Below are 26162 nucleotides of genomic sequence, written 5' to 3' on the forward strand. Positions count from 1 at the left end.
ACTAAGTAAAAGATTTGAGATGGAATAGTTGTGAAAAATAATTTAAATAAATTATTGCATATTATACTGGAGGATATCTGATTAGCTACAATCTGAAGTTTAAAAATGTGCTCATGATTAATTATTGAAATAGCCTCTTAGTAAAGAAATATTATAGCAAATGCCTTATTTTACTCATTAAGCAGCTATCAGTGTTGCCAGGTGAGGGTGATTTTTAGATTCAGAAGGGACTACACATAGCTTATGCAAAAATAACTGTAGAGCTAATCTGTTCATTTAAGGTTTCTGATTGGTTAGTTTGACTAAATAACTCACGTCATTGTACAAAAGTCCTTAACTCTTTCTCTGACTTAGAGATTATTTATAGTTTTGAACAATTCCAGTGTGCCAGTCATACAATTGCATGTTTCAGATATAACAGGCATATCAGCACTCTTTTATTACCATTTTAATTATTCTGACTCATAGAATATGAATATCATGATACAATAAGTACCCCTCTGATTTTTTTATGTCTCTGAATGTTCAAGCAGAAATTAATTTTAGAAATGCATCAAACAAAATTTCTTTAAATTATTTTTCTAGAAAAACATTGCCCCTTCCATAACACTGTCAATACATGTGCAAAGACTCCAAAATATCAGTAAAGGCAATCAATCCTTTTTAACACATACATTTTGTAGTCTGCAGTTTAAACATTGCATACCCTCCTGTTCCTTGTACCTTGTGCCACATTCATAGTATGAGGGTGCTACATGTGAAAATTAACACTAACCAGTCTAGTAAAAAAAATATAAATAAATGGTGACATTAAATCAACATATTAATAATCAATTTATTGTTGGCATAAAAAATCAATGTCATTAGAGCATTAAACCAATCAGGTGATTGTATGATATGAGAGCAGAGTGAATATTCATTGGACACAGACTGAGCAGAGTGAATATTCATTGGACACAGACTGAGCAGAGTGAATATTCATTGGACACATAGTTAGACTGAGCAGAGTGAATATTCATTGGACACAGACTGAGCAGACTGAATATTCATTGGACAAAACATTAGATCGCACAATAAGTATTATCTGTCATTCTCTTCTTGCCACTCACCTAGTAAATGCTCTGGCCAGGCATAATCTTTTATGCCAAGTATGTTACACAGTAAGTAAGCATAACATGATATAAACCTTTAACCTATGTAAAGAATCTAAAATGACTAAATCATTTTTTGATAATTGTTTTGTTCTTGTGCATGATAGATGCCATAAACATTGGTTAATTTATTTAATAATGATGACATTTTACTGTCAGTGGAATACTCTTTATCAGACATTGTCAGAATAATAGATATATATCTTTTGCTACTATAAAATAAGTTTTTATTATAACTACAGACAGCAAAATTGCATTTCACTTTGCCATTCATTTTGAGGTTCTTTGCCAGACATGTAGTCCTTACTTATCCTTACATTACAATAGTTCAGTATGTTGAATGTCAGCAATGTCAAAAAAATCACAAGACAAATGACTGAATGCAGCCTACAACTACTCATTTATTAAAAGCAGATACAACAAAATGTTACTTATGCAAAGAAAATGATAAAAAAATCATTTTATATTGCATATGAACAGAACCAACTGAATTTTATAAAAGCATTTTTTCATATGAAACTTGCAAGCATGACCACTCTTCCTACACATAAGCAACCTTCCTTAAGCTTTAATGCTTGGATCCCACTTTCTTTAAAGTACAGAAGATGTACTGATTTGACATACAAATAGTTATTTTCTTTTAACAATGACACACACACTATCGTCTGATTAGTTTCTGTACAATAATGTATGAAACTAGTACATGCGGTTTATAAATCAGATGTTCTTTTTAATATATGTGTGTGTGTGTGTGTGTGTGTGTGTGTGTGTGTGTGTGTGTGTGTGTGTGTATATATATATATATATATATATATATATATATATATATATATATATACACAATTTAGAAAAATATGGGGTCTTTCCCATGCAAAAACACTGTGCCCCTCCTCTCTCACCTCCATCAGCTCAACCCTTTTCATGTTTTCATTCTTGTTTTCTGCCTCCCCCATTTCTAGCTTTCCTATCTTCCCCCTTTCCAACCTTATAAAAGACCATTCAGGGTGCCCCATAGGACACCATTAGATTTAATAAATGGTATTTTGAGTTTAATGGTGAACAGCTGTGCTCACCACAGGTTCTCCTAAAAGCTCTTGGGTGAGTGTAGGCTCATGCTTGCTGCCACATAATGAAAGTAGCCTCAATAAATTGTGAATTTTTATACCTATGGCTTCTATTGCACAGAGCTACACTTGTTTGAATCCATTTTACACCAGTGAAAATAGGTGAATCGCTTGTTGGTGCTTCAGAGTTGGGCTGAGATTTACAATAAATACCACCATTCATCCATGTCTAGCCACTTTGCATGTAGGCGTAGTGGTGGTCTTTGTGAATTGTCCTTGAGCATATGTGAATTGCAGGACTTTGAATGCAACCAGTTTGAGAAGTGTGGCTATTATCACTTTTGCTTTAGTCAGAGGTTTAAATTTTCAGTGCTTCTTAAATCCCCATTCATTTCAAATCTTCCATTGCTGTTCATAGTTTTAACAAATAGTTCAGAATTATATATAACATGCAATAATTTACATCAGAAAGAAGCTAGATGTACACGCTAAAAGACTGCACAAGGGGGAAAAATGGAAAGTAAGTTTCTTAAATCATATAAAGTTATGGCAGTAACCCTTGAAATAGGCAGACATGCTAGTGAGTATCATTAGACTCTTGTAAAACACATTACACTGCAGAGATTATTTTACACTGAACAGCAGGACAGCATTAAAAAGTTAAGATCTGACTTCCATTTTTAATGAAGAATCAAATAAAAATGATATTGTTCCAGTGATAGGTATAGCTTTAAATCTCACAGATAACAAGACCTTCACGTGTGCATACATAGTCATTCCACTTTCCTGTAACTAGAATTCGCACACAATCTTCAGCACGACGGTCATCGTTTGGTTCACCTGTGTTCCACTTTGAATAACTTATTGGTTTGTCATCTAGATATACAAATTTACCTTCTATTTTTTCATCTGAAATTGCAAGCCATGCGTCTGTGTTATACTTCTTCACAATTCTTGTCATGACCTCATTTTCAGCTTCTGTCTTTGGAGCAGCAAGTCGATAGCCAGCAAGAGAACATTCTGACTTGGCATTTAAAAAGCTGGCGGCCTTTCCTGCAGTGACAAATGTTTTATCTTCAGCTTTCCAGCTATTACGTAGTAACTGCAAAACTGAGAAAAGACATAGTCCATTTAAATACAATTATAAAAGTTATATTAATATTGAAGATCTGTATTTGTTTTTCCCACTCTCTGCTTCCTACAGCACAACCTTAATCTAGTCAGTTAAGAGGGGAGTAACTCCTGGGTGACCTCTAAAATGAGACACATGAGGTTGGCAATTATGACAGAATTTAAAAATGAAGTAACTTGTCAAACATTCCCTTTACCTCATTTGTGCATAAATTCATTGACAGCTTCCCTAAAAATGTAATTACACTATTACCTTAGTGCTCACATTCAGTAGTTTCTGATTATACTATCATTCTGAATATTGTTTGTAAAGAAATATGAAATACCTCACCATGCCAGAAAAGAAGCAAGGCTTTTATAACCCACCTTCTTCTAGCAAACTGATAAAATTCAGCATTTACTTTTATGGTTTTATGGTTTCAAAGAATAAAAATTGTGATTTTTTTTTCTGGTGGGGATAGGGTTCCTGGGTTCAAACACCAGACCAGAGTCAGAGTTTTCCTTTTCTCTTGAGTTGTTAATACAATACTAGTCTGACTGTTTATTATTTTGCACTGGGTATTCCCAGGAAGGAGACAGAGCAATTCAAAGTCCCCGCAGTAGATTGTTATCCAGACAAAGTTATTAATACAGGCTCCTAGTATACCTTATGTGTGTATTGTTACATGCGCCAGTGTATTTTGTCCACACATCATGAATCTTTCCTGCATGGTCACTGACAAACTTTATACTCACAGATTGGTAGCTATGCAGTCTCACGTGTACAAATCTAATCACATTTTGGTGCACGGATGGCAGTGCAACTGTAGTCTGTCACCCTGACTAGTCCAGATAGTCCTGTCTTTGTATGGATGCTGTTGGTGACATTCTGACCTAGATATTTGTAATTTGCATATGATATTGTTAATGTTCCACCCTTGCTACCTGAAACTTGTTCAACATCTAGTGAAAGAGGTTTTGGAAGTTCCAGGCATGCTTCCTACAGGCCTTTGAATTTTGCTAGTTACTGAAAGCAAGTTATTGAAAGTAACAGTGTAGTTCACACCCATATTTGCACAGGTAGTGCCCCCTCCCCTGTCTCCCTCTACTGTAGTGTACACCCTTATTTGTAGAGACATTGGTCTCTCCCCTGCCTCCCTATACTACAGTATACACCCTTATTTGCAGAGATATTGCCCCTCCCCTGCCTCCCTCTACTGCAGTGTACACCCTTAGTTGCAGAAGCATTGGTCCCATCTCTGCTTCCCCCTACTGCACTGAACCCCCTTATTTGCACAGGCATTGGCCCAGTCCCTGCCTCCTTCTACCCCAGAGGTCCTCCAAATATTATGCAGCAAGTTCATTGTGGTTCATGGTTCCATCCATTCTGTAGGAACTGTATTGCTGCTGCTGCTTGCTTAACCCTGTAACTGTTGCACTGCTGCTGTGGTGAACATATTCACAATGATCGGTGGGTTGTGGTCTAGTGCTGTGGTGAGTATATTCACTATGATCGGTGGGTTGTGGTCTAGTGCGGTGGTGAGTATATTCACTATGATTGGTGGGTTGTGGTCTAGTATATTCATTTATCAACTGAAATGCTGGATTCAATAACTTTTTTTACTACAACTCTCTCAACATGTCACAAGTCACATTCGCTCATTACTAAAAGCATTATTACGTACTTACATGCAATGTGTGCACTCTGTCTTCATATTTGAGAAGCTAATGGGACCACTAAAATAAAGCAATTTTGCAGGGGACAAGCCCTTCTGTACCTCTCAAAACTAATTTTTTTATTCTTATGCATAGGTCCCTGCAGCTAGGAGAAAGAGTGACCACTAACAGGGAAAGAAATACTGTCTCTAATGTGTGCAACTTCACAATGTTCACAGCTTACTATAATGTGAGCACTAGTGAGCCTACTCGAGTGAAAAGTGAACAATGAAACAGGAATAAATAATCAATCAAGGAAGAATATTCAAGCCATGTTTAAGCAAGTGTGATCTGAAGAAACTTTTTTTTAATTCCCTTTCACAGGATCTTGCCGGATGTCTACACTAACTTCACTCCAGTTGACCCAGTTGTTCTAACAGTACAGGATCTAGGTATTTCTAGGCTAGGTTACAGCTCTATGGTCCATTTGTACCACCTGCATGTAAATTCCTATAAGCCTTCTATTACCCAATGAATTTCAGTTGGTAGGGATGATCCCAGCTTGCTGGTATAGATAGCCTACCCTCTCCCCCTGGGAGTATCCCCTATCTTTGGAGGTGCACCTTTGCATGCTAGTTTCCCATTGGTTTCTTAGAGTAACTGCATCATGGTAGTGTGAACTGAATGAGCTGTGAACTCTAATGTTCCTGACAGTCACCATCCATGTGATGAGCCAGAGTTAGCTCACATCACTCAGGATAGGTAAGCCAGCAGTGTCTGATCACACTCATCTTCCCTGACCATCTCCTTTGGAAACCTGAGCCTCTAGCTGATATTAGGTAATCTGCATTATAGTGAGGACATTATCCATCTAATTAATAATCTAATATCACGTCAGTCACCCTACTAGACAGGGGTCCAGGAAAGTAAATATTGTGGGAAGAAATATCCAGGGAATTGTTATGGCTAGGCTTGTATAGGCCCTAGGGCCGATAGCCTAGTACCAACCTATGAACCTATGAATCTATAATCAATGCCACTGAGTTGTCTTTCTTCAAACTGGATGTTTTGAGCAAGTAACAGTAAATCATTACTTCAAGCTTCTTTACTGTGTGCTGTATAGTTTAGCATATTTGATATATTTGTCTTGAATTCTGATTAAATATTTATGCATGAATCTATATCAGCTACTGAATGTATAGCAAATAATGCCAACTTGCATACCTCAGCCATGTGCAGTTCCATGTTTTCATATCAGATCTTTGGCATTTCCAGTGCTTAACTGAATTGTGCTTTATCATGCTCATATACCTGCATAGTGCACTGCTTTTCAAAATTATGTACTGGGTTTACAATTCTTACCACTTGTTTTAAGAATTTCTATTGCAGGCTGTTTAGCAACTCTTATCTGTATCTTACATTTGACTGTCCTTGGAACATGGCATGTAGTAACTATATTTGAGTCTCATATACTAATTTTGCTATAGTAATAATTTAATTGCAATGCACTTCTGGAATGTAGGGATCTAAATATTTGGCCTGTCAGTCTATTAGTGGACATTCAAAAGTTTAATATGCCCTAATTAAAGCCAAGTCTTTTATTAATAATTATTTTCCAGCTCATACCATTTTTACTGCACAAGTTTCTGGTGGCAGATCAGATCTCATAGCCCACATTTATATATTAAGATGTCCTTGTTTTAATTGCATTCCACTCAATTTCATCTAGTGATAAAGCTCCCTCAGAACAACTGGGATTCATTATTTATCCTTTTATTTAAATGCCACGGTAATTATGGAAATGCTGTTTGCTAATAAAAACCCCATTGCGTGACAGACTGAGCACTCACTGTATCCTTAAAAATCTAGATTCAGTTAGTAGCTTGGGTCATGGGGGGACAGCTGGGGAGGGATGGGAGTGACCAGCTGAAGATGGCTCACCTCCCCCAGTGGGAGGGAGTCTGATACAGTTCTACTGCACAAGCACTACCAGGGGTAGACTCCATTGCTGTGTTCTCTGCACAAGGACTCCTAGGCCAAGCTGAGGACTGCATACACTACAGTTAAGCATTTATGGGTGAACATATCCATAACCATTCATTGCACCACTTCTGCCAACCTCGGGGGGGGGGGGGTTAGGGGAACAAGAAAATGATAGAGGTTGTCTATATATCCAGCCTTTCTGTTCCTGACATCTTCCAATGCTAGAGTTGGGATGAAGGATTGAGCCAGTGAAGGTCAGGAATGAATGGTCAGGAAGATGTAATCAAAATGTAGATATACAATATATTGTCTACAAACTGGTATGTAATATTTTCATATGAATATAAATAATTCCAACACAAATTAAAGGACAAAGGCTTGCAATGTTGAACCAGATGAGTTAAAACACCTATTGCACACATATAGCTTACTCTTAGTCTCACTGTATTTTCTTGCAATCAGTTGGTTATTCTGTTTTGTAGTAGATGTTTTCAAACACCAACAAAAGAGCAGAACAAAACGATGGGTTCAGGTCCAGTTTTATAAAACGTATTTTATTCGAATGATACATGTAAGTGCTTTCAAAGTCAAATAAACTGCTTCCTCAGACGATGATACAAATTACATCAACCCCCTGTTTAAATATGTATCTCAATCCCATTCCATTATACGCTTATTACATTTTTAAAGGAACTAGTCCTTTTATATAGTTAAACCAATTGCATACATAAAAATATTTCAGTGGTAAGCATAACAATTGTTTAACCTAGTCCAATATAAAAACATAAAATACACATTTAAAAATGTTCTTATATATATATATATATATATATATATTTCTCAAACAGTAAAAATGATAAAAAAACAATTTTGTAACATGAAATATGCCAAGGATATTCTAAAATAATGAAGTACTCCTCACTGGAGGGACAGAAACATGATGAGAACTGCTAAAACATAAACATTTATAAGAGATTATAGCCAGTTTTGACAGCAGACCAACAAATTAAAGTGGTAGTAGGACCTAATCCGAAATTTGTGTTTAAAAATATGGAATCTTTAAAAAGCCTGTTATGCTAGCCTAAGAGTGAGCAGTTAAACAGGAATAGTGGACTTAAAAAGCTACATTACCATGTCAGAAATGTAATTAATGTATTTATATTGATACCTCAGGCCAGTTCTTTCACCCTGATTTTAATAAAGCTTTTGTTTTTAAGGTAGAAGCCACTTGTGAGACAATGCATGTGGTTTATTTGGCACATTGTCTAGTATGTAGATCATTCTATATAGGAAAGACTGATAGAAAACTAAGGGAAAGACTAAGAGAGCACCTATATAATATTAATAATAGATCAACTGCTAACTCTAATAATGATAGACAATGGTAATACATATAATTTTAGGGTTTTGATTATTGAAAAGACAAATATTGATGAGATAATGGGTGCTATTAGAAAGAGAACTGAGGTTAATGAAACCAGATGGATAGTGAGGATGAGAGTAGACAGTGGTAGAGGCTTAAATGATAAAGTCCCTTTAAAACCTGTCTTGAAGGCCAGACCCTTATATAGGCAGTATCTGTGATATAGCAGTTCTCAACATGTTTCTGTGCACCCAGTGAGGAGTACTTGATTATTTTAAGATATCTTTTGGTATATTTCATGTTACAAAATTGTTGTTTATCATTTTTACTGTTTGGGAAATATATATATATATAAGAACATTTTTAAATATGTGTCTTATTTTTTTTATATTGGACTAGTTTAAACAATTGTTATGCTTGCCAGTGAAATAATTTTATGTATGTAATTGGTTTAATTATATAAAGGACTAGTCCCTTTAAAAATGTAATAAGTGTAGATGGGAATGGAATTGAGATATGTATTTAAATAGGGGGGTGTTGATGTAACTTGTATCAATGTCTGAGGAAGAAGTTTATTTGATTGTAAAAGCGCTTATGCGTATCATTCAAATAAACTGCTTTTGTAAAACTGGACCTGAACCCATCATTTTGTTCTGCTCTTTTGTTGGTGTTTGAACTAGTTTTACTACTGAGCAGAACATTTATCTGGAGTCTTTGGATGCTTTTGTTTTGTGGAGTAGTAGATGTTTGCTTAGACTCATTCTAATTATCATTTTTATTGTATATAATGGGTTATACATTCAATGGCTTTACTCAAAGCTAGGTAAATTACATTTTGCAGGGCACTCTGCTCCATGGCACTATGAACACTCTATGAAATAATGAATGAAGGGAAATGTTAATATTTTACTTAAAAGCTCCAGCTGATGGATAGCCATTATATTCTTAAGTAAATCAGATTTAGTAAGACTTAGGATTCAATGCTTTGTTAACTTGTAAGTGATAGTTAATAAATGAAGTGGCTTGTAGTTAGCAATCTCAGATTTCTAGCACAGCAGTGGCATCTTCCCAGATCTTTGAGAATTCACAAATGATAACTTACTGATGTGGAAAATAAATTCTGCCCAGTATTCATAGTCATTTGCACAAGTGTGATGGGGTATCCCTGATGTTTACAAATGAGTGTAACCAAGGGGAAATTCATAGAATCCATTTACGCTTCTGCAAAAAGCTTAAAGTGTATTGAAATGCAAATGATAAATGCTAATGAGGTGTTCTTGCAATTCATAGTCCAATATACACACAGTGCACACATCCCTAGTTAAATGTTATGTGCCACCTTTCATATCAGAGTTACAATCCATGAACTTGCCCCCAGCCATCACTTCAATAGTTTGCCAAGATGTACAAGTACCAACATGAAACAATTTCCCTGCTGATCCCTTCAGCAGTATGTCCAGGTATGCACAAGCACTGAAATGAAACACTTCTCCCACTGAACTCTTCAGCAATAATTCCAAGTATACCAAGCATAGGTTGATAGGTTCATAGATTAGTACTAAGCTAAATGCCCTTGTGAGCCATTTTAAGCCTAGCCAATTATCCCTTGTGACACTCAAACCCTGCACCTTGTGTTTGTAAGGCAAGCACCTTAACCATTAGGCCACCCAGCATCAAAGTGCAACATTTTCCTAACCAATCCCTTTAACAATATGTCCAAGTATGCATAAGTACAAAAATGAAACAATTCCCCCAGCAGTCCCTTCAGTAGTCTACGTATAGTATACACAAGCACCAAAATGAAACACTTCCCCCATCCATCTCTTTAGCATTATGTTCAAGTATGCAGAAGCACTAAAATGAAACATGTCCCCACTGATCCCTTCAGCAGTATGGTCAAGTATGCATAAGCACCTAAATGAACCATTTTCCCTAAATGGTCCCTTCAGTAGTCTACACTTGAATGCATAAGCATATCCTTGACATCAAAATGAAACATTTCCTCCAATGATCCCTTCAGTAGCCTGCTCAGATATGCACAGGCATATTCCTGATATCAGAATGAAACATTTGTCCCAACAACCTCTTCAGTAGTGTGCCCATGTATGCAGAAACACGTCCTTGACACCAAATGATACCTTTTCCATCCTCCTTGCATCCTCATACTCTTCTGTGAAACTGCTACTTACTGGCATACATTCAGGGTCATTTTCACATTTGGTATGCAAATTAGCTCATTATAGATTTATCTCTATGAATCCTACTGATATGCAAACGTGTAATACCCCTTATCAGCCTATTAGATATCTCCCATCGCTCATGCCTTAAGCATATTAACCTTTTGCAATAGAGAGGTGTGTTTATAAAAAAGCCTCCACATTAATGTATTAATCCTGCAGTTCTAAGATTTGTATATCCATGTAGTTCTGATCTTCATGAATTACTTGTAAGAAAATGTGAAGCCCCAGACTAAGACTACCAGTGTCTGTGTTAACTGTCTTCCTAAATTTTATTTGTGATAATGAACTACCCTGGCCTCTCACTGGTCTTAAACTTGGGCCAAGTAAAACTATTTCCATGAAAATTATATTTTCTTTATCATTTACTGTTAATTCATAACTTTTTCAAAGAGTTATTTACATAATAAGAGCTGTCATTCATTTTCACAAAAGAAAAGTCTCTTAAAGGGACAGTTCATATAGCTGGCTTGTATGTTTTCTGCTAGGGGGTATTTGAGATAGAAAGGGTTAAACTTGAAGATATGCTTTTGGAGAGGCAAACCCTCTGTCAGTTAGTTCCGGTGGTCACTGATGAGATCTCCAAAGGATGGGTTTAAAATACATTCCACTCCTAGGTATGGGTTAACTATACCTAATCAAGATCACACAAATACTTTAAGCACAGTTGGAGAGATCGAAGTTGTAGAAGAGTCACCCAACCAAAATTTATACAACAAAGGTTAAACTGGTTAAAAAACAGATAAAAACTGATATCAAAGAGCCCTAACAGTGCAGTACAACACTGGATCTAATATAGGTAAAAGTATATTGAACAAATATTGGAGTATTTTGATCAGTGACAATAGGGTAAAACATTGTGGGTAGTAGACCTACATGTATGTATTTATGTATTTATTTATTTATTTATTTATTTTTAAGAGAGCAAATAAAATCAAAAACTTCATGGAGATGAATAAGGGCATTGTTTTGAATGATATATTTCAAAGGAGCACAAAACAGTGTGGTGCATGCCCCCAGTGTAAACATATTTTAGAAATAAGTGCAATTCTATTAAATAATGGTTTAAAACTGATTATTTATTCATAGACAGGAAACTCTTTAAGTAAAGGATTAGTTTATTTAGCACTATGTTCAACATGTCCAGCTTTTTATGTGGAGAAACAGAAAGGCATCTGAAAAAAATGTATTTACGAGCACTATTATGATATTTCTAGGCATAAAGTTAATTACACTCTGTATAGACATGCAACAGACTGCCTTGATTTTAGAGGTTTTTCCTTTGTTATTTTGAAAAACAAAATCCCCCACAATCCTAGAGGTGGACCTTGAAAAGAAAGGATTGAACTAAAAGAATTTTTATGGCAGTTGAAACTTGATGTTAGGTACCCCCTGGTACAAATGATTATGTCTTTAACTCTTGTGTTAAAACAAAAAAAAAATTTAAATTATAAAAAAGAAATGTAAAATGCTGCATTAACTGTTTGTCTTTTCGGCTTTTCCCAGTTAGGGGTCGCCACAGCGGAACTCCGGTCTGCTAATGATTGGCAGTTGATTTTTATGGTCCCGAGTTGCCAGCCCAACGCCCAACCTTCAACGAAGGCACACCCATTCACACATGTCTTTCAGAGGTCACTCTCGACCGCAGGTAGGACGTGCAGACTCCACACAGAAGGCACTCCAACCGAGAATCAAACAGGAGAACATTTTGCTGTGAGGCAACAATGCTACCGCTGTACCACTGCAGATCTTAATTGAATAATGTTCTTTAATACAGATGAGACATTTTTTCATATTTTTTACATTTTTAAATTGATGCTACAATATATGTTTTTAACCTCATGCCTAGACTTCATGTTTGTTACTTTTCTAAAAAATACATACAAATCAATGAGTTTTACTATTCTTCTAAAGGTGGTAAAACTTGATGCTTGGTTAACTTAATTTAATGAATTTTAATTAGTTATACGAACTGATTGAGGATTTTTATTTGTGTACTATTAATTAATTTGGTTCTTCATTGTATATAAAGTGTACTAATTGGTAAAGGTAATTATTCTGACGAAGTCCTGGTTTTAATGGATGAAAAGCTATTACTTGAACGTTAGGCTTAAATGAAATTTTTGGATTCATTTACTGGGTATTCATGTTCTGGTTTGTCCTTTCTGGAGTTGGCAGCCCTTTGTGGTGGATTACTGCCTTTGGAGCTGTTATTTTTGTGTATTTATACTAGTTATCCAACTTAAAAGCTTTGGCATTTTGTTTCTTTTTCAAGTGTATGGTAGTTACTTTATCTTTGTGGCAAAAATGATCAAACTAAGTTTCTGATGCCACCTGAGAATTATTTAGTATAGCTACCTTGCTGGACATTTGAACCATCGTTTTGCCTATGAGCACTTCAGACAAGTACAAGGTGATCAGGGAATATTACATCTTTGTTAAACACAATATTTTATTCATAACATCACAGTAAGTGCTTTTGCCCTCTTAGAATGTTAAGTTACTCTGATAAAGTAAGATTTGGAAGCAGCCAAAAAGGGGAATCCATTTTTATGAAAAGGTTGCTGTGCCAGACTATTCTAGGACTTTGCTGCTGAAGGCAGAAAGCAACTGGCAATCTTTATTTTACAAGAATAGGCTGCCTTTCTGTTTCATAATGCAGCTGATCTTATTATTAAGTGGAAGAACTCTAATCATACCTTCCTCACCTCAGATATTATTATGCATTTCTTGCAGGAAAGTCAAGTGAGAAGGTATTAACTGAGATTAGAAATGAAAGTATCTCCTCCCCCCTTCAAACAAGTAATCTAGTCATCTAGATGCATCAAGAGTTCCAAAATAATTATAGACCAGGGAAAATGTAGAGTGATGCCTTCAAAGATGACCAAAAATGAGCAATTCTTAGATGTTTAGCCCTAGCTTGTCAGGTCCCAGGCAGGGAGGTTCAGTCTCTGCCTAGGAAGATCTCTTCAGGGCACTACTTTCCTGATGTTCTACAAATAGAGATGATCAACAAAGACAGACTTTGAAATGTTAGCTGATGGTGACACCCAGAGAGAAAATATGGAAGTTATTTTAATGGAGGTAACTGAAAGGCTACAGTCCATGAAAGGTACAAAGGCGCTCAACCTGTGACACCAAAGTTAGGGTTATTGAGAAGTATATTAACCAGCACTGAGAACAAAAAATATATATATGTCAAACTACCTAAGACAACAAAAATAAGATTACTTACTTTAAATTTAAGGATACTTGTACTTTTGCTAAAATTTACTACTTTGAGTTATGATGTGGCCGGCTGTACTGATCTAAGGCTACAGAAGTGCATTGTTCAGTGGCGGCAACTGAGTGTGCTGGCATTGCTCCTGAATGGTAACCATTTGAAATGTGAGGACGTGCTACAGAATGTCCGGAAATATGGAGACTGAGTGGCTGAAAGAACAGACTCACATATGTTAAGTCCAAGACGCCATTTCTCAGAAAATTCATTTTACTCAGAGGTATGGCAGTTTTGGAGTTGGTATATAAAAGTTTTGTGGGGATGCAGGGGTGGCTTGCCCTCCTGCACAAAGAAGTTTAAAGGAGAAGACTGAGTTCTGAGATTTGCTGTTCTCTTTTTGTTTTTGTTTTTTTTTTGTTTTTTTTTTTTTTTGCTTATCTCAGCACCCAGCGTTTCTGGGCAACACAGTGGTACATCAGTTAGCATTGTCTCCTCACAGCAAAAGGTTGTCTGGTTTGATTCTTGGCTGGGGTATCTTCTGTGTAGAGTCTGCATGTCCTCTGTGAGTTTGTGTGGGTTTCCTCCGAGTACTCCAGTTTCCTCCCACATTCCAAAGACGTGCATCTGGAGAGTTTCTCCCTAGGCCTCTGTTGGCTCTGTCCCTGTCATACTTTTCCAGTGGGCCACTCACACTTAATCTCTACACTTCTGTACACTTCATCCATATATACTAACCTAAAGAAAAATAATCTTACCAAGCTAGCAAATTCCTATAATTCCATTGCCAGATTTGCCACTGGCAACACCTTTAGAGCTCACCACTGTCTGAATCTAAGGCAACTAGGCTGGCTTGAACTTCAAAACCAACTGATACTACCCGAACTCACCATTGCCCACAAGATTTTCTACCAACCCAACAGCACTCCTATTCTTTCCAATCTCATCCAGCCTTACAAAAATCTGAATTCCTTGCGCTCCTCTAAGAAACTGCTTGCTTGCATAGGCAAGTCTAATAACCTGGCTGGAGACTCTCTTTTTTGTAACACAGTGGGAAAACACTGGAACCTACTGCCCAATGAACTAACATTACTTTCTTCCTTGCCTCTCACCTCAAAAAACACCTGAAAACACACTGGCTATGCCCCTATAGCAAGCCTGACTAACCATTTCCCTTTACTAAGTATAGCTCCCTAAATTTCGAATTCCTACTAATCTCGCTTAAATTACTAACACTCCTAATGCATTTGTTACATACTAATTCCTTGTAAGATAGACTAACTGATACTCCCAAATCTATATGCCAACAAACTCTCTCTAGTAGATTAATTTACACTTAATTAACTAACTTCTTTCTCTATCTTATTAATACTGGTTGTGCAGTATACTTTCTATCTCTAAGCACAAGTCCTTGTTGTATTTTTATTAAAATCTTTTCTGTTAATTTCTACTTTTAATTCTTTAAATTTTAATTTTTAATTTTTAATGTTGTAATTCTATAATTGCCGGAGCTTTTCTCCCTGGGCCTCTACTGAAAATGGAAATATATCCAGTTAGACTAGCCCGGTTAACAAATGTAAAAATAAAATAAAAAATAAACAAATAGGTTCATAGGTAAGTACTAGGCTATCCGTCCAAAGGCATTTATAAGCCTAGCCAGAATGTGTTGGCTTTCAACACCGCCTTAGATTAGTTCCCTGTGCCACTGTCCAGCAGAGCCACTGCAGTGATCCCCGGGGTAAATTTTCTGTTTACCATCAACCCGTCAAGGTTTCTCTTGAAGAGTGTTAGTGAGGGGCTCTGCCTGATATATATTGGAATCCTGTTCCAAAGCATGGGACAGGAATCTATCCCTCCAGCATGTCCTATTTATCATTGTGGTGAAGTTTATATCTCTAGAGCTTGTGGCTCTCCGGGATTTGTTTTTTTTTTTTTAGGTGGAGCATGTCCATCAATTCTGGGTTGGACATGGCCTTGTATGTCAGGCAGAGATCACCTCTGAGTAAGCGGTATGCAACTGAGTACAGCTGGCGTTTCTTGAGTTGGGCTGCATAGGGCATCTGTCTGAGGCCAGTAATCCTCTTGGTGAGGTACTTTTGTGGTCTTTCCAGCTGTTGCAGGTGTCTTGTAAGGTACATCCCAAATGGGGTGTTGTATTCTATGATGGGTCTAATGAGTGATGAGTAGAGAGGCATAATAACCACTTTTGTTATAGATGCGAACCCTTTTATGATTAGGTGGGCCACATAGAAGGATGTTCTAACCACCTTGGCAATATGATTATCAAAGGAGAGATTACTATCTACTTGGGTCCCAAGATCCCTTATTACATTTTCCATATTTAGGGGACTACCACCTATTTGGTAGTTTGCGCGTACTTTGTTTTTTCCATAGGGGATGACTATGCACTTTTTGGCATTTAGTTTGAGGCCATGATTTTGACACCAGGTATCCGTCTCAGTGAGACCCTTCTGGAGGGTGTCTGTATCAGCCAGGGAATCAGTTATGGCCCTGGTTTGCAGTTAAATAAATAAAATAATGTTAAATAAATAAAAATTTGATTGCTGACATTTTGATAGGGAGCAATTCTAGTTAAATAAATAAAATAATGTTAAATAAATAAAATTTTGATTGCTAACATTTCAGTAGGGAGCAATTCTGAATACACTGTGGCAAAGACTGAATGATCTGGCAGTTGCATTGATCTTTGGACATATCACTGTGCAGCCTAGACAGTGTGAACTGTTCTATTATATTGTGTGTTGTGTCATTTATAGTTGCATGGTTAATTTCTCTTCTGTTCACTTTAAAGAGAAATTAAAGGTAAGCTAGAATAATACAAATATAAATTGTAATACAAAATGAGAGGACAGAAGACTTATGGTATATTTAGAGAGAAAGCAAGGGGACAGAAATTAGTAGAAGTAAGGAAGTTAGTGAAAAGGGGAGAGTGAGGAGATATAAGGTATGACTAGGTATTTGTTCACATTTAGGGATATAGTTCATTCTAGTGTTGAGCAAGAACAGAGGCAGCTTTTGGCTAGGAAGTCTTACATTCATTATGTACATAATAATTCTCTTTGCATTTTATATACTGGTTAATACAGATATTTCACTTTCAACCCCCTTACATTTTCAAACATAACCATTTAGTTTTTTTTCTTTCACTTATTACTTCTTCGTCACCTTTCTTTTTGTCATACAATAGTTCTTGATAACTTTTTTCCCTAAACTCCAGACAGGAATAAAATATTTTATCCAATTTTTCGATGTCTTATCTCCAAAACTATATTTCCCATAAAATATCATATCCATATCAATAATTCCCCCCAAAAAAATCACAATTATAATTACACTTGAACAAAGTCCAAAACCCTTATATTTTTACAATATACAAAAACCTATTTTGATGTCTCTTCAACATTTTAAAAATGGCACATTTTGTCCTCTTATTCAAGGTTCTCCTTTAATGGCAATTTATTTAACAACAATTACTAATGAAATTCACTCATTTCAAAAGGTCAGATCTTTTTATCTTTCCCCATAGCTTCCTTCCACTCAACCCCCATTTTCCCAGGAATTAATACAGTAATTTTCCTTGAAAACATTTTATACTTACATTTTTTAGTCTAAACTCATCCATTTCAAATTTCCATGTTTTTATCGTTTTACGTATTGTTCCCTTGAAATACTTTCAATAACTAAGTTAACTATTAGTTCAGTAACTAATCATTCTTTTTAAACAGCTCAGACCCCCTGCTGCAACAATGCTGACACTCATGTTCTCCTCTGCCATATTTTTATGAGGTCATAGTTTGTTCCTCTTCTTCAGCTCCCTTTGAAATTTTTTCTTTCGCAATCACTTGTCACACCTCTCTGGCACTATTTAGCAACTGTTTGAAAAGAATAGGAGTGCTTTATTAGTATCTGCTTTCATTTTATATCATGTAAAAACACTTTATATCCTTGGGCCAGATTCCAAAAGTTGTGAACAACACAGCACGCTGAATAAAGACTTCAGTGCGTGAATGGTGGATGCGATTCCATAAAGTACATGAGAGCAAGCCTTAGGAATTATCTATTCAGTGTAGGATAATTACAGACTCCACAAATGCCAACCAGATTCCAAAACACAGCAAGCATGCTCAAAGCAACTTAAATGCGACAAAGTGCTTCGCTCACAACTTTAGGAAAGCAGTTGGCAGAGCCTGAATCTATTACCATGAGAGGAATCTCTTTGGTCTAGAATTTTAAAGAATTTGCACCATTAACAAAAAAAAAATGCAACTGTGGTGTAATGCATTACAGCAGGCTGGGGTACTGATAGCTATAGAGGAAGATTTGGCCATACATCCTAGAAAGCAGCCAGGTAGACACTGAGACAAGCTACATTTAAGCCAGCTGTCTGATCAAGAAATGGTCAACAGGTACTGATTAGCAGGTGCAGGCTATGTTTAACATGTGTGCCCCGCAAATGTATACACATACCTTGTGAGCTAACCCCATATCTGTTGAGACCAAAGTATGCCTGTGCCTTGGTATATTGGCATCAGGGCCATTTTAATGGCATATGGGAAATGCGGTAGAAATGTCACAAACTACCAGTCACATCCTCTCCCAATTCCTGGCAACAATTTGCATCAATGCGGATGAGTGCATCCACATTCCATCCACAGTCATTGAGTGCAGGAATGTCATGCACCATCTCAAGTGGCGGATTCAGGCCTTGGTGTAGGGGTGTGTGCCATCCCCCCTTTGTTTTTTTTGTTTTTTTTAATAATCAGCCATACATCCTGGTAAAAAAAATGGTTTTTAATTGTTTCAGTTGAAATCAGAAAATATACAGCAGAGCAGCAGACATTTGAGAACATATCTCATTTGCTTGTACATTTTCTGATTTCAACCCACAGATAACCCTAAGATCCTGAGTGTCTCTTCTAACTCTGGCTCCCATCATCATGATTACAAAAGTACCTGACAGGAAGACTGAGAGAAGCTTGTATGAACAACAGGTGAAGGAAAAAATAAAAGAGAGCTCAAGGCACTTGAAGGACAAATACAGGCTACACAACATTCTGCACTGTTGTGCATTAACCAGTACTGTTGCTCATGTTATGTGAAAATACATTACTGCACCTTGAAGTCCTATTTTCCGTAAGTTTTTCAGTTGCCATACTTACAAATGTGGTAGCACTATTCTCGCAGTTATTTCCAAGTCTGTTTATGCCTATTGCCAAATGGATTCAATGCATTTATTTACTTTTTTTCCATAGCTGTTTGCCTTGGAAATATTCCCTCTTTATGACAATTTGCCAATTTGATGATGAAGTTCATTGTGTGAACAAAAATGCTTACTGAACTGAAACTGGATATTTTAAAGTTTTTCATTAAAGTTGTTTGTTTGGCTTCATGCTGTTTTTTTATTTTTGGAGTTTGCAGTGTTTAGTATTTTTGGATGATTTTGCCTATTTGTTCTAACACTGGAGTAAGCAAACTGGTAATGGGAAAACAAGGACAATTGTAGCAGATCGGAAGATCTTTTTTTCCCTCTTCAAAGTGTAAGTAATTTAGTTTAGAGAGTGTTTGAATTTTAAAGTGAGATATGGTACAAGTGGACAGTGAGAAAAAGTGTAATTTAGTAGTAAGGGACAACAGAAAAGAAATAATTTTGGTGAGAGTACAAAAAAATAGAGCACAATAAAGTTAATTCAGAAGTGGGAACCTGAGGTTGACTGTAGGATTCTGGCATGCTTTGGCTAAATCTGGGGTAACTGAAAAAATGAAATGTGTTAGGAAGTCATAAAGAAAATCATTACAGTTAGTACAGGAGGCAGTAAATGTAACTCACAGGCTGAGAAAATAATTTAGTAGTAATATGTAATTTAATACATCAGTGTGCTGTATATCATGTTTTAACTCTGTTAACAAAGAGGTTATTGGCTTTAATTAACTTGGGGTTGAGAGTTGGCATAATGGTTAAGTTGTTTACCGCGCAAACACAAGGTACAGGATTTGAGTCTCACCTTTGAAGAAAAACTGGATAAGCTTAAAATGCCTCATAAAGACAGATAGACTAGGATCATAGGAAGTTACTAGTGTAATGGCCCTAGGGCCCTTACAAGCCTAGCCAAGTTCTACTCTTATGTCCACAATCAGCATCTATACCTCCTGTCCAAGAGGGATACAGGTGGAACCCCCTGTAGTGAATTGTTACCCATCCAATCATTCAGATTGCATCTGAAGAGGCCCAATGAGGTGCTGTATTTGACATGAAATGGGAGTCTGTTTTAAAGGTGTGATAACATCTGGGAGACAAATCTGTCCCTCCAGCAGGTTCTATTAATGTCATATACCAGATTAAAGTTTTTAGAGTGAGTAACCAGTGTACCATTTGACTTGCAGATATGCAGAATTTCCAATAAAGCAGGGTCAAAGATTGCCTTATATGTAAGGCAGAGATCACCTTTGAGTAGTCTGTATGAAACAGAATAAAGTGACAGTGATTTCAGACTGTCCTCATAGGACAGATACTGAAGACCGTGAATTTTCCTTGTGAGGAACCTTTGTGGTCTCTCCAATTGCTGCAGGTGCTTGGAAAGGTACATACCAAAAGGGGCATTCTACTCAATTATTGGCTTGATGAGGGAAGAGTATAGGGAGGTTCTAAATTATTTTTTCTGGAGACAATGCCCTTACATATGGTGATGAGCAGTATATAATTCCCTTCTTACCACTGTGGAGACAAGGTGATCAAAGGTAAGGTTGCTGTCAACCTGTGTGTGCCCAGATCTCTCACCACTGAGTGAGTACTCAATGTGTTGCTATTGATGTAGTAATTATCAGGAATATTGCTCTTACTGAAAGGGATAATACAGTTTTTTTGCATTGAGTGTATGGCAATGACTTTGGCACCACTCATTTGTTTGTGTAACACCCTCTTGTTGGATGTTGACATCATTTGGAGATTTTATGACGGCTCAAAGTTTGCAGTCATCGGAAAATTTTGTCAGCCACAGACCTTTAGTTTTTGCTTGTGTTTCAGATAAATGGATTCCATACAGTAGAAGCCCCAAGACTGATCCCTGTGAAACACCACTGGTTAAAAGTCTACTGTTGGAGGTAGATTCCCCTATTTTGACTATCTGTGTTCTATCAGTGATCCAGTTAGTGACCCATCTAACAATATAAGAGTTGATATCTAGCTGAGTGAGTTTATCAATGGTGCCTGAGTGGGGTATAATGTTAAAAGTCTTGGCTAAGTCTAGGTGGGCTGTATGAATAGATTTCCCCCATCCAGGACATTAGTGACTGTCTCAAATAAGTCCATCAGGTTAAACAGACACAATCTCCCTTTAACAAATCCAAACTGAGTAGGGTCAAGTGCTTGGAGATTACTTATATCTTTGTTGATAAGTTCCATGGTGATCACTCCATGGTCTTGCGGATAAGGCTAGTAAGACTAATAGGTCTATAGTTCCCAGGGTCAGTGGAAGTACCACCTTTGTGCATGGGAATGATGGTGGCCATTTTCCATTCAGCCAGGATGAAGTCAGTGCTTAGATTATGATTGAAAAGAGTGCCCAATGGAGTTGCTAGTTCTTGTTTGAGCCAGTGTAAGACACAGCCTAGGATGTTATCAGGTCCCATAAATGCTATGTTTTTGGACTTAGAGAGGGGATTTATAACCTGCTCTTTAGAGTTACAAGGTAGGGGACAGGTGTTAAAAATGTCATTGAGTACATATGTCAGGGATGGGGAGTGAAGTTTTCACAGAACCTGTCTGCCAATAAGTTATCTATGTCCACAGGCTCAGTATATGTGGTATCATTAACTACCAATTCGGCACAAATCTGTCCCTTTACTTTTAGGTTGTGGATGTAACTAAAGAATGCCTTATGGTTGTCCTTAGTTGAGGAAGCTAATTTGGATTCGTAGTTTGCTTTGGAGGACTTCACAAGAAGTCTTATTTGCTTGTTAAAGCTGAGGAGAGAGTGTTTCCAGTTTAGGGCTCTCTCCTTCTTACTCTTAGACAGAAATGTCTTTCTCTTATTGTAAAACCTGTTAATGGCAGTTGCCCACTAGACAGGTTTGTTCTTCCTTGAGGAGCTTGGTTTGGTCTTATCAGGTATGGCTAAGTCAATGCAGTTATATAGGTATTTGCATAAATCACTGGTGTAGAACTCATACTGCGGTGGTGGTGCTGCGGTAGCGTTGTCGCCTCACAGTTAGACGTTGCCCGTTCGATTCTCAGTTAAAGCGTCTACTGTGTGACGACATGCGTGAATGGGCGTTCCTTCGTTGAAGGTTGTGCGTTAGGCCCGGCAAGCCAGCATGTAAAACTCTACTGCCAATCATTAGCGGACCGGAGTTCCGCTGTGGCGACCCCTAACCGGGAAAAGCCGAAAGACACACACACTGGTGTAGAACTCAGCATAGTTGCCATTTCCATCTGAGGGGGGAGGTGGAGTGAAGCTATTTATAGCATCACATAAGAGGTTATAATCTTCTTTGGAGAAGTCTTTTAGTTTAGTTTCCTGGTAGATGGGGGTCAGGTGTAATAGTTACATCAAATGAGACTGATGAACCTATGATGTATACAATAAGGTTGTTTAACTATCATGTTATGTTAAAATATGTTACTGAACCTTGAAGTCTCACTTTCCATAAGTTTTTCTGTTGCTGTACTTACAAATGTGGTTGCACTATTCTCACAGTTATTTCCAAGTTTGGTCATGCCTATTGCCAAATGGATTCAATACATTTATTTACTTTTTCCATAGATGTCTGTCCTGGAAATACACCCTCCCTATTAAATGTACAGTCCAACTCATTATTCAGCCTTCCAGCACAAATAACCAAATAAATCACCATGATAAAGACTTAGGTGCTATTTATTTATTTATTTATTTTGCTAAAAGTTCCTAAATGTAGTTATTTTTATGATAAAAGAGGAGCACACGCACATATTGAATGAGTTTTTTTTTGTTTTGTCTTGCACATACGTTTTTCCTGGAGTTTCTCTAGATAGTAGCAGGTAAGTTTTTTTTATTTTTTAATTTTTTTTTCCGGCAGGGTCGAACCAGATGCTGTGGGTCCCAGTTTGTTGACTGATTTTATAATGTTGGCACTGTAAGACTAAAGTGTAGTTGAATGTAGCAAGTTGGAATACAAGCCGTAACTGCTGATTTTGTGCACCAAAACTACACTAATGTAAGCCTTATTGTTATTAGTTATTTTTATCCTGACAGATGCTTTAGGTAGGAAACAGGTATACGGGATATTTCTGGATGAAATTTTGCATTCTGTTTGCTGTTGTAATTCTGCCTTTACCAAACTAATGTCTACGACTAGACCCTACCCAGTTTGGGTTCGTAAAGGGACAGTCATGTCTCCTTAATGTGGTTGACTTTTTCAAAAAGGTCACTGAGGGAAGGTGGTCCACACAGCATACCTTGATCTTGACAAGGCCTTTGATACCATTCCCCACTCGGGAATTATAGACAAACTTACTAACCCAAACATAACCCCCTACGTAACAAGATGGATTGCCAACTGGCTCATGGATAGAACCTATTCAGTGAGAATAGGGAGTGCTAGATCCGACTCCAAACCTGGGACTAGTGGAGTACCATAGGGCTCAGTATTGGGACCCCTCCTGTTCGACATCTATTTCTCAGAGGTACAAGCAAACACGGAGGGATTAGGGCTAATAAAGTTCGCAGATGACTGAAAATTGGGTGCCATAATTGAAACTCCTACTGATGTAGACATCCTTCAGAAGGGTCTCACTGATACAGATACATGGTGCCAAAATCACAGCCTCAAGTTAAATGCCAAAACGTGCATTGTAATACCTTTTGGTAAAAAACAAGTACCAATGAATTACAACATAGGTGGCAGCCCACTTATCACAGAGAGTGTGATAATAAACCTAGGGACTCAGGTGGATAGCAACCTCTCCTTCGACAACCACATTGCTAAAGTGGTTAGAAAATCCTTCTACATGGCCCATCTTATCACAAAGGGGTTTACATCTAGGAATAAGGAAGTTATTGTCCCCCTCTATTCATCACTCATTAGACCCATAATTTAATACAATGCCTCATTTGGGATGTACCTTACAAGACATCTGCAACAACTGGAGAGGCCTCAAAAGTACCTCACAAAGAGGATAATAGGCCTTAAACAGATGCCCTATGCCATGAGGCTAAAAAAACTCAAACTATACTCGGTCACGTACCGACTACTCAGAGGTGACCTCTGCCTAACATACAAGGCTATGGCAAACCCCAAATTGCTGGAAATGCTCCACCTAAGGAAAATCCAATCCACCAGAGCTACACACTCAAGGGACATTAACCTGACAGCAACAATAAACAGGACTTGTTGGAGGGACAGATTCATGTCCCAGAGACTCCCCTTGCTCTGGAATAAGGTCCCCATATATATGAGGCAGAGTCTCTTACTGGTACTCTTCAAGAGTAATCTTAATGAGTGGATGGGAAACAGGAAATTCACCCCAGGAATCACATCTGTGGCCCTGCTCAACAGAGGCACAGGTAACTAAACCTCATGGGAGGCGAAAGCCGAAACATTTTGGTTAGGCTTAATTATGCCCTGGGGCCAATAGCCTAGTACCAACCTATGAACCTATTAACCTATATATATCCATATCCCTCTTATCTGTAGAAATGACTGTTGTATATACCTTCCCAGATATATCACACCATAGTTATCTGTTATGTGTATAGTCAGATATCACAACATATTTGATTAAACAGTAATATCACTTACAAGTACTACACAACTGTAGAAGTCAAATCAGTTGTTCAGTACTATTCAGTATGTGTAATGACAGATATATGTGAAAAAGCAGCAACCATCATCAGAGTTGTGATGGCTTAGTGGTTAACTGCTGTGTCTATAGTATATAGGGTCCTGGGTTCAATACCTGCACAGGCTGTTTATTTTGTTGCTAGGCAGTACAAGAGCTGTTGGTTACAGAGTGGTTAAGGCAGTTTTGAGCAGCTTTGTGTGTTTGCCTGGGTTTGTGTGACAGAAAGCGCCACTAACATACTGTTAAACGAATAGGTGCTTACACTGTGTAAGCTTTGCTTACCAGTGCGCAAATCAGCTTAACATTTAGATTTAAGCAATGGTTACACCTGTTAAGTATAGCTTAGCCTTGGTAAGTACTGAACACATTCCAGTCTGATGAAATAGCAGGGTAATGACATCATTGATAAGTGTATCTCATGTAATGTACATAACATGCTTCTATGTGCTGTCATTACAGTAGCAAGGGGTGTGAGTATACTATCTGTGACACCTGAGTATGTATGGCTAGGACATCAATCTCTTCCTTTAGTATGTGTTTCATATATGGGGAGTATCCCAGGCTATATGCAGTCACAGCATTAAATTACTGCTGTCAGCAGTGCTTTCCCAAGTAAGAGTGGATTGCAGATTGTAGTACTGGAACCATACACCCCTGCATGCAAAGTTGGAGTCTGACTACTGACTATAGTGTTGTCAGTGTGCGAGCTGTGTGTTATCAAGTACTTGCTACTGGATACTGATCTGATATGTGGATATTAAGTGTGGACTACTATGTGTATAGGGCATGTCACTGAGGGCTGCTGTCATGTAGTACTGGCATACCTATCAGTATCAGATGTCTGTCTGTCAAAACAGTAATCATAATGCATGACCTGTTGGCCAGCTGATATCTGTCTGTCCTCTGTACAGATGTACAGATGTCAGGTATCCATCCAAGATGTTCACAGGCAATCTATGCTGGACTGACACTGACATGTCTGCCCAGCTGAGTTATGAATGCCACAAGTATGAAACCACACCCTGTATACACCAAATGCCATGGATTCCTCAACTAGACTAGCACAGTCACAAGAACACGCTTGAGTTCATATCTCCAACCCAGACACTGGCCATGTTATGTAATATATGTTGCATACAGGTCAGTTGGTGCACCCCAACAAGAGACAACCAGATGATTGGATGTTGCATTTAACTGTTACCCTGAGGAATCCGTCATGTAGCATCAGTTGCTAGATGGCCTGCTGACAAATGTCAGGTGGCATGACAACACTGTACCCGCATCCCCACTCTTCTCATCTATCCATGGGCAATATCCTGGTAAACAACTAGGAACACCTGCACCTATGGGCCTCAGTACCGACAAATGTATTACTGTGCATTGCTGCTAATAACATTGTTTGTGTGTTTGTAAACCTGCAGTTGATAATACCCCTAGGACCTTCTCACACACTGCACCTTCCATTGCCATAGTTAAAAATGGCTGCTGCTGTACTGCACATTAAATGTACCTTGTTATACTCTTCACCCTATTGGCTACCTGGA

At 37.6% G+C, this 26162-nt stretch overlaps 1 protein-coding gene across 1 annotated transcript in view; it reads right to left on the bottom strand.

Annotated features, from left to right (window-relative positions):
- Positions 1 to 2001: 2001 nt before the first annotated feature.
- LOC122788696 (collectin-46-like) overlaps positions 2002 to 26162 on the bottom strand; it is a 952730-nt gene continuing 928569 nt past the window's right edge. The window contains exon 8 of the mRNA XM_044055592.1: positions 2002 to 3325. Within this exon, the coding sequence (XP_043911527.1) occupies positions 2946 to 3325 (380 nt within the window). The 3' untranslated portion in view covers positions 2002 to 2945. The remainder of the gene's footprint in view (positions 3326 to 26162) is intronic.

Source organism: Protopterus annectens, chromosome 14.part0 (genome assembly GCF_019279795.1).
Source record: "Protopterus annectens isolate FY-2018-M chromosome 14.part0, PAN1.0, whole genome shotgun sequence".
Taxonomy (NCBI): Eukaryota; Metazoa; Chordata; order Ceratodontiformes; family Protopteridae; genus Protopterus; species Protopterus annectens.